General features: G+C 53.2%; 1 protein-coding gene across 1 annotated transcript in view; it reads left to right on the top strand.

The window, feature by feature from the left end:
- Window positions 1-4,182: 4,182 nt before the first annotated feature.
- The window catches only part of ADCY5 (adenylate cyclase 5), a 244,580-nt gene continuing 238,932 nt past the window's right edge, over window positions 4,183-9,830 (top strand). The window contains exon 1 of the mRNA XM_006869426.1: window positions 4,183-5,304. Within this exon, the coding sequence (XP_006869488.1) occupies window positions 4,183-5,304 (1,122 nt within the window). The remainder of the gene's footprint in view (window positions 5,305-9,830) is intronic.

Genomic DNA, 9,830 nt, shown 5'->3' with positions numbered 1-9,830 from the left:
TTTTACTCTTGCTTTTCTCTTTTTAGTGGCTCTGTATGATAAGCACTGGACTACAAATCACAAGGTCGGCAGTTCAAGTCCACCAACTATTTCTTGGGAGAGAGATGAGGCTTTCTGCTCCTGCAAATATTTACAGCCTTAGAAACCCAGGGTCACTATGCATCAGAACCTAATCGATGGCAAATAACAACAACAACATTACACATATATACACGATTTTTGTTATAAGAAGATGGCTATTTTAGAACACTGAGAAAATTAAAAGAAGCATCTTTGGGTGAGCTCAGGAAATGAGAAAAGAGGATTAAAGAACCCAATAGCCTCGATACCTCTGGCTATTCGACTTCTGTCAATATAGTCCTCTATAACCCGAATGTCCCTTCTCATATTATATTTACCACATGGCTGTAAATATGTAGAGTGCAAGGAAGAGACTTCACAACTAGGTTCCAGTCTGCAACATAAACCATAGAGAGCAAGCTTTAAAACTATTGTTGTTGTTAAGTGCCATCGAGTCGGTTCCGACCCATAGCGACCCTGTACAGGGTTTCCGAGGGTGTAAATCTTTATGGGAGTAGAAAGCCTCATCTTTCTCCCGCGGAGCAGCAGGTAGTTTCGAACCGCTGACCTTAAGGTTCGCAGCCCGATTCGTAACCACTACGCTACCAGAGCTAATCTCTTTTAGTTTTCTCATTTTTATACTAGGAAGATTAACATTTTCCTCAACATGGTTATTTGAGAATAAAACATCTACAGATACATTGTTGTTGTTAAAATGCCATAATGTCAATTCCGACTTTCCAGTGGGAACAGACTCTATGGAGCTTTATAAATCTCTGAGGGTGCAGAAAGCGTTATCTTTCTCCCACGGAGTGGCTGGTGGGCTCGAACCATTGACCTTATCACTGATGAAATTTAGAAACTGGAGTTAGTGGTTAGCTTATCTTCTCTCCCCTATGTCATGGAGGGCATAGTCCAAACATCTCTTCTTGTTTAAGTGACGTTGAGTCGATTCTGACCAATAGTGACCCTGTAGAGGGTTTCCAAAGAGCAGCTGGTGAGCTTGAACCGCCGACATTGCAGTTCAAATGGGTTTGCAATCTGGCGCATTAACCCACAGCGCCAATCATCTCTTGTAGCACCCACATAAACCTACTGGCGTAGAGTTGATTCTGACTCATAGCAACCCCTATGTTGTTGTAATGTGCCGTGGAGTCGGTTCCGACTCATAGCGACCCTGTACAGGGTTTCCGAGTCTGTAAATCTTTATGGAACAGCTGGTAGTTTCCAACTGCTGACCTTGTGGTTTGCAGCCCAATTCGTAACCACTACGCTACCAGAGCTCCTTAGCAACCCTATAGGGCAGAGTAAAACATCTCCTTGGAGTTCCTGAGACAGTAGATTTTTACAGGAACAGACAGCCTCATCTTTCTCCCTCTCAACCTTACATATAGAGGGTGCTCAATGAATCTTTGTTGACTAAATTTGTGTTGCTTTTTTATGATTTAGCTGATCATGGATTACTCAAAGGTTAGATGACTCAAGGATTAGTTTATTCAGCGCTCTTGGAATTTTTCTCCTCCCAATTTGTTGCAATGGCAAGGTTTATCTTCTCCCCAAAGAGATGATGGGCAGAGAGATGAAAGAAAGCTAACTCAGGCTTCTAAGCTTCTAGGCACCAAGCAGTTTCGAGGGAGAGGGCTGGAGGATGCAGAGAGGTAAATTAGGGCAATTTCCCCTCCACTGGGTAGACTTTGGTTCCTGCACCAGGACCATCCAATAGGACAGCTAAGAAGCAAGGGGAATGGGGTGGACACATTCCACAAGTTTAGGTTCTCTTGGCACTCTTGTCTCTATAGGTGGGCGGTGCAGTTGTATCTGTCCCTCCCATCCCTGCTGCTTCCTTCCCTATAGCATCTTCCTAGATGGGGAAAGCAGACTGGTGCTGACGAAAGGTCTCTGGGTTGTAAATCAGGAAACCTGTGTGACCTATGGCAAGTTGATTATATTCTTAGAGCCTTAATTCCCGCATCTGTAAACTGGGAATAACCACACTAGCCCTGTTCCCTGTGGGCCACTGAGAAGATCAAATGAAATGAAAAGTATGTACCAGCAAAAAGCTCTCTATAAACACCAGGTGCTCCTAGTGCTGGCTGCGGGGCTTTCCTGTAGTCCAGGGAGTCATCTCCAGCAGGATATAACTGCCCACCAAAGCGTTCCTGCCCGCCCCCCGCCCTGGCTGCATCGGCCTCACCAGTGCAGCTCCATCTTTCCGTCACTGCCACTCTGCGCCTTAAAGATCCTCATCTCCCCCGTCCATTTCCGGGTCTGGTTCTGGGGGTCCTCCGGCCTCTCCAGGAACACTAGTCTTCAACTCCTTGCAGCAGTCGCTACCCGGGCGACCCCCGCTGGGCTCGTCCTCCTTTGGCACTGCCGCGCGGTCAGAGAATCGCCCAATAAGAGCGCCGGACCGAAGTCTGACAGCTCGGGAAGCGGCCAATCGTGCCAGGCCGGGGAGGTGGGGGTGCTCAGCGCCGAGGCTGAAGTTGGGTTGGATGGGGGGAGGGGGAATGAAGGGGATACAAAAGAGGGGAGATAGGACTGGGGGCGCAGGAACTGAACGAGACGGGGGAGGGTGAAAGGACGCGCACCTCCCAGGTCCAGCAAAGGGACCACGGGTTGGACCCAGCTCCAGACGCCAGGGAGGGAGGGGGCGCGGCGAGAATTTTAGGTGAGGAAGGGGAGTTGGGGGTCCCCGCTGTCCTCGGGAGCCTCACCCAGCCCGGCCAGAAGATGCCGGCGGGGCGCCGAGGCGGGGGCAGCGGCCCGGACGGGGGCGGAGGCTACCGCGCGCCGCTGTGAGCGGAGGCCAGAGCTGCGCTGGGGGCGGGGAAGCGGCTGAAGCAGGGGATGCGGAGGGCGCTCCCGCGGCGGCGAGCCGGCGAGGAGGGAGGAGCGGCTCAAGCGGCCGGAGCAGCGCTGGGCCCGAGGCGTGCATGGCGCGCCCAGAGCCCGGTTCCCGCGGTTCCTCCGGGCTCTCCCGGAGCGACCCCGGGGCTCAGCGGCTCTGCGGCGGGCAGCTCTCGGCTGGCTGCTTTTGAGATCCGGCTCTCGATCTCTGGATGCCAAGCTCTCCAGAAGAAGCCCGTCTGCGTTTGGGCAGCACGGCGGCGGCGCTGCGCCGGATCCCGCCCTCCACCTAGTCCTTCAGCGCCCGCGCTTGGCCGCCGTGGGCCCGCAGTCGGCGGTCAGAAGGCTGGGGTTTGCGAAGCCGGAGCTACCGCCCTCCTTGCCGACGGGTCCCAGCCAACGCACTCCCTTTGGAGAGAGGAAGAGGCGAGAGGGGAAGGGCCGCGCCGCAGGAGCCGGTCCTAGCCCCCGCCCCTTGCGCGGACGCGCTGTAGGCTCGGCTAGACTTTTGCTGGGGCCACGCTCCTACTCTCGCCGCGGGAGGTGGGGGATGCGGGAGACGCCCCCCTTCCCTGGGATCCAGGACCCTCCCCCAAAGGGCTTCCGAGCTGTTGCTCCGCCCGCCGCCCCCTCCCCCGTGCTCTCCACCCCTTATCCCACCTCCCCACCCCTAGCAAGAAAATAATGCTGGCTGGTTCCCGCACCTCTCAAACACTCCCAGTCAGCCACCAAGAAAGGATACCCGTTCACTCTCCGTGTCGGGACCCCAGCCTAGCCACCCTCGCCACCGCTTCGCCTCGCGCGCCTCTGGGCTCGATTTAGGCAGAATCTACGAGCGCCGCGCTCAAGCACTGTCAGCTCCGGGGAGGCGCCGCCCGCAAGGACACCTCTCCGTCCCGCCTCGTCGCAACTCCGGCCCTGGTCGAGCTCAACGCGAGCCAGGAGTCCGGACGTCCCTCTGAGCGCGGTGCAGCTGTCAGAGCAATCCCTGCTGCCCAAGCTTGAAGCCAACTCTGTCTTGGACCTGGGACTCCTGACGCGGATTCTCAGCCACTTCACACCTCCGGGCTGCGCCTGCCTCCCGGCTCGCTCTCTAGCGACCCTCCTTCGTTCAGGACGGGGGTGCCACGATGCCCCGCTGCAGCTCAGGGCCCCGGTCCGCCCCCGACGTGTGACCCCAGCCTGGTCCCCCTGCTCGGCGGTCCGCCCTCCCCTTGGAGACCCCCGGCCCGACCCCCGGGGGAGGAGGAAGAAGACGAGGCCGAGGGGGGGATGTCCCGTTCTAAAAGCGTGAGCCCCCCGGGCTACGCGGCACAGACAGCGGCGGCGCCCGCGCCCCGGGGAGGCCCGGAACACCGCTCCGCCTGGGGAGAGGCCGATTCCCGTGCTAATGGCTACCCCCACCCTCCAGTGGGTTCGGCACGAGGCTCCAAGAAACCCGGGGGGGCCGTGACCCCGCAGCAGCAGCGCCTGGCCAGCCGCTGGCGCAGCGACGACGACGACGATCCTCCTTTGAGCGGCGACGATCCTTTAGCCGGGGGATTCGGTTTTAGCTTCCGCTCCAAGTCTGCCTGGCAGGAGCGCGGCGGCGAGGATTGCGGTCGCGGCAGCCGCAGGCAACGGCGGGGCGCGGCTAGCGGGGGCAGCACCCGGGCGCCCCCTGCGGGTGGCGGCGGCGATTCGGCTGGCGCGGCGGCCGCTGCCAGTGGGACGGAGGTGCGCCCCCGCTCGGTGGAGCTGGGCCTAGAGGAGCGGCGGGGCAAGGGCAGCGCGGCGGACGACCTGGAGGCCGACGCGGTGGATGGAGGCGAGGGTTCAGAGGATGGATGCAGCTCCGCGGGCTCGGACGCGGGGCCTGGCGCGGTGCTGTCGCTGGGCGCCTGCTGCATGGCGCTGCTGCAGATATTCCGCTCCAAGAAGTTCCCGTCGGACAAGCTGGAGCGGCTGTACCAACGCTATTTCTTCCGCCTAAACCAGAGCAGCCTCACCATGCTCATGGCAGTGCTGGTACTTGTGTGTCTCGTCATGTTGGCCTTCCACGCTGCGCACCCACCGCTCCAGCTGCCCTACCTGGCCATACTGGCCACAGCCATGGGTGTCATCCTCATCATGGCTGTGCTCTGTAACCGCGCCGCCTTCCATCAAGACCACATGGGCCTAGCCTGCTATGCGCTCATCGCCGTCGTGCTGGCGGTTCAAGTGGTGGGCCTGCTGCTGCCCCAGCCACGTAGCGCTTCGGAGGGCATCTGGTGGACCGTGTTCTTCATCTATACCATCTACACGTTGCTCCCCGTGCGCATGCGGGCAGCCGTGGTTAGCGGCGTGCTGCTGTCGGCGCTTCACTTGGCCATCGCCCTGCGCACCAATGCCCAGGACCAGTTCTTGCTCAAGCAGGTAGGGGCCTACCCGGCCATAAGAACTGGATTGTAGAGTGAGCAGGCCTTGGCCTGATTCTAAAGAGTTGGCTCCCACCCTCACCCTTTAAGTGGGGAAAAGATCTAGAGAAACAAGGCATGCCAAGCCTCTTAAACACCCCTGAGGCCCAGCGTCTGCATTTACAAAAATATGAATGCTCTTGTATAATTTGTAATGTTCCCTGCCCATAGAAGACATACACTAAACCGTAGCCATTATTGTGGAGATTCCAGTGAGGAACCGAGGTTGGTGGTGGTGGGGAAATGATGAGAGGGTCTTTATCTCTCCCACACTTCTGTCCCTGTTTCTAACAGGTCATTGGGAAGGTGGCTGGATCTGCTGGCAGTCTTTGCCTTCTGAGAGCCAACTCATTGTTTTTGTCCCTAAGTCTGGATAAACGGATGGAGAAGGGTGCCCTGGGTGCCCCTTGTCCAGTCTTAAAGAGGAGAAATGAGAGGGCTGTCACCTGTGGGAGGCTGGAGATATCCTTGGACTTGAAAGAGGAGTGACAAGTTTGTACCAAAATGCCCCAATCCAAAGAGCTGCCTTCAGTGGAAGGTGGGGGAAAGCTTCTGAGATGTGGTGGAAACAGTAGCCCCTTGGCCTGAGCAGAAAGATAGTGTTGGACTTCATAACCCTTCATGTGGGTGCTGCAGGACATTGCTTTTATCCCTGCTCAGACTTAACTCAGTGAACTTAGACTGGTAGGCTCTGCTTAAGTCTTTAACTGGTTAACTGGTGGTTCCTCTGACATTAACACAGCTTTCTCCCTTTAGTGTTCTAGCCCTGTGTTTGTGGTTCCATCTTCCTAATCCATTGATCCCTGCTGAACTTGTTTGTTTTCATGCTGCTGGACTGCTAGAAAGTCAAGGGGGCTCTTGCTGTGTGTGACTCTCTTAACTGAGGGCCCCTCACTTATGGCTTATGCCCTCTAACAGAACATGTTAACTGTATTCCCTCACTATTGCCTTTTTCCTTCTCCCCACTTCTACTGCTGACCCCAAACTTTGATCCTGTTGAGTACCATGTCTCTTGAGATGTTTCCTGGATATTGCTCTTACTCATGAGAAGTAGCACGGGCATGGACTTAAGGGTGCTGGCTTCTAGTTGAGCCTTTAAGATGCTCTGTGACTTGGGGACTGGTGGATATGTAACCTGTCTGGGCCCCAGATTCCCTTTTTAGAGAATATTCCTTCTCGTTTCAATATCTGTCCCAAACCTCACCTCCTGCATGAAACCCTTTCCAACTATTCTGCTGGCCTCTCCCTGTCCTGCACTGCTAGCAAGAAGCTAAAGAAGAATGGAGCACTTATTTGTGTATTGTCTGTTGGTATCACTCCCCATCCAGTGTCAGCTCTGTGGATGTGGGAATTCTGAGCTATACACGTTTTTCTCTCTCTACCTTACTTCCCTTGCCTTGCACTTTTTACAGTACTTGATTGGGACTTAATAAAATGCTTGCCGATTTGTTTGAGGTCCAATGAGTGGAGTAGGGGGTTTGTTATTGCTGTGTTAAAATTTTGCTGATCTGGGATCTGAAGAAAAAATATTTAAAGATCAGCTTTGAACTTGGGAGAGTAACAAGTTGCTACTACTTACTTACTGTTAGTGCTTTGTAAAGCCTCTGACTCTTTTGACTTGAGGACCCATGCTCTCAGATGGGTGTTGTATCTTAGGGGATTGTTCCTAGCTTGGTGGGAGGCTAGTTGCTTGAGTAGATATAGTTTTTCTACAGAGGGAAGAAGAACAGGTCATCCTCACGAAGCAGCACAGATATTTTCTGAATGTCTGATTTTAGGAGATTAGAATTCGATCCTAGAATCCTGGTGTGGTGCTGCAGGTTAATGCACTGGACTGCAAAGTTTGTTTGAATCGCAAGGTTGGTGGTTCAGACTCATCAGCCAGCTGCTCCTTGGAAACCTTATACAGGGTTGCTATGAGTTGAAATTCACTTGATGGCACTTAACAACAACAAAGGAGTACTGAACCACTGGTGGGCCAATCCTATGTTGCACCCACAAAGCATCTGTCTGACTATCCCTTCTAGTTCCTTGTGTAAATCTCTCCTTTCTCTTTCCACCTCCCATTTACACTGACTCCCATGCCACTTTGAGTTGCTATGGTCTTAAGATCTATGCTTGGCTACAGGATTTTGGGTGGGTTTACCCTTAACTTTTCATGATTTGCTTTATTGAATATAGAATGGTCCAAGACAAGGGAATGCAAAAAATCCTTTCAATTTGGCTTCAGAGAAGACTGTCATCTTTTTCTTTCTTACTGTTGTTTATATTTGGTTTACCTTTCCTGATTATTACTGATATAATATTTGTATTTCTTGAGCAAACTCTACTGGGTTGCAGAGGGGCAGCAATATTAGTGAGGCAATTAAGCATTAACCTTGACCTCAGGTTATTCCACAGTGGCAGGTGTTTGAAGGTGACTAGGATTAGATGCCACATTCTTTTCTGGGATGAAATCACATATCTTGGGAAATGGGGTAGCAGTGAATAGCTTCTACATTAGGTATTTGCGACTTCTCCTCCATTGTACTTCGAACACATAGCAAACCAGTTGCCATTAAGTTAACTTTGACTCCTGGCGACTCCGTGTGAGTCATAATGGAACACTGCTCCATAGGGTTTTCAATGGCTGATTTTTCAGAGGTAAATCACCAGGCCTTTCTTCTGATGTACTTCTAGGTGGACCTGAACCTCCAACCTTTCAGTTAGCAGCTGAGCCTATGAACTGTTTCCACCACCTAGGTCCTCCTAGGCATGTAGTAGGTAAACAATTGGCTTTTTAAATATTTTTTTCATCTCCCTTCCTGCAAGCCTGGCTCCCTTCTTCCCACGGTCCAGCTCTTCAACATCATTATCTGCACTCATGTATTTTATTCTTCCAAGTCTGTTTCATGTTTGGGACATTGCCTTTTGCTCCAATTAGGGGAGTAACATTTGGTTTCTTAATCAGTGCCTCCTGCTGGTTTTATTCACAGAGAACCAGGAGGCAAGGTGGGGCAGCCTTGCTTTGTGAGCTGTTTCTTCTCCTGCTCTTTCTCTTTGCCTGGTATTTGACACTCTCCCCCTCACTCCCCCTCTGCTCGCACGTTCTTTCTCTCTCTCTGCCTGCTCTTATCCTCTCTTACTTCCCTCTCCCCGCTCCCCTGTTGCTCTCTGCCCACCTCTCCTCTCCTTCTGCTTTTCCATCTCTTACTCTTCATACGCAGCCTCTCAGTGTCTCCTTCTGTGCTCTTGTCTCACTGTCGACTTCTCGCTGGGTACAGTAGGAGCGTCACGGGTTGTTCCCCCCCCCCCCTTTCTTTGCCTGTTAGAAGTCCCTCTGCTACACCCATACCATAAATAACACTCGAGCATCTGCCAAACACATTCCTCACTTGTGTTAATAGGCTGCAATGATGCTGGAGCCCGTTGCCATGGCAACTTCATTTTTGTTTGACTGTATCCCACTCTGCTACAAAAAGCCTCTGCGTGCACTCTCACACAAACGGGCACACACACACAACTATTACATGTGCTTAACTGTGAAAGATGATTTTGGAGAGAACCTTTTTGGGGACCTGTGGGGGTAGCAATAGTCATTGGACCCAGGAGATAAGCATCTCCACTGTCCAGTGTCACCCATAGGGGGTGAGAATAGCCAGAATGCTCTTTGGGAAGTAGAGTCCTGTTCAGATGTGGGGTGTTAGTACTATACAGCCTCAGTAAACCTGTCTGACATGCCTCCGTGCCCCTGTGTGACCTCAGGAGGAGAGCTTCTAAAGCTGCTCCAAGTGTGGGACGATCCATTCGCCCACCCCGCCCTATCATTCTCCAAGTCCTTCTTCTTTTCCCTAACCCTTTTGGAGAAACTTGGTGATTTCTTGCATTTTGTCCTTTGTGCCTATTTGAACCTGTGACTGTCTCCAGTTGTTCCAGAGATCACAAAGTCACAGGCATCATGTGGGTGAAGTTCTATGACTGTGAACACGTGTGTGTCTGTGGTATGGGGGGCAGAGTGGGAATGCAGACCATGAATGGATGGCTGTGGCTGTCCAGGAGTGTGTCTGTTTGCCTGTCGTGCCAGCAGGGGTGAAGGAGGTGGGCCTGGGGGAACCCTTTATGTTGACTTTGAAAGGAGATAGGAGAAGCTCTGCCCTCTTTATTCTTGGCTTGTGGTTGGCTTCCCATGGTTCTTTGCCATTCTCATTCTGGACCTTAATTGCCCTGCTAACCTTGACCTTAGCCTCTCACAACACATTATCCTGGATGTCCCTCTCATTCCTTAGTGAGGCTGAGGGGAGTGGTCAGCTCCCCTGAAACCATGGAGCCCCACTCTTCCTTTTTAAAAATCCCTCCTGCTCCACCACTGCAGCCACCCCATGTGTGTTGTTGGCAGGTGCTGTCTCCCTGCCTGTGGGGCATTGTGGAGGAGGGCACACTTCTGCTAGGGCAGCATCTGCCACCAATTGCTTCCCCCACCCCTTGCATTTCTGGACAGGAGAAATC

The sequence above is a fragment of the Chrysochloris asiatica genome, unplaced genomic scaffold, assembly GCF_000296735.1.
Source record: "Chrysochloris asiatica unplaced genomic scaffold, ChrAsi1.0 scaffold00130, whole genome shotgun sequence".
NCBI lineage: Eukaryota > Metazoa > Chordata > Mammalia > Afrosoricida > Chrysochloridae > Chrysochloris > Chrysochloris asiatica.
The sequence above is the reverse complement of the archived record's forward strand: the minus strand, read 5'-3'. Positions and strand labels throughout refer to the sequence as shown.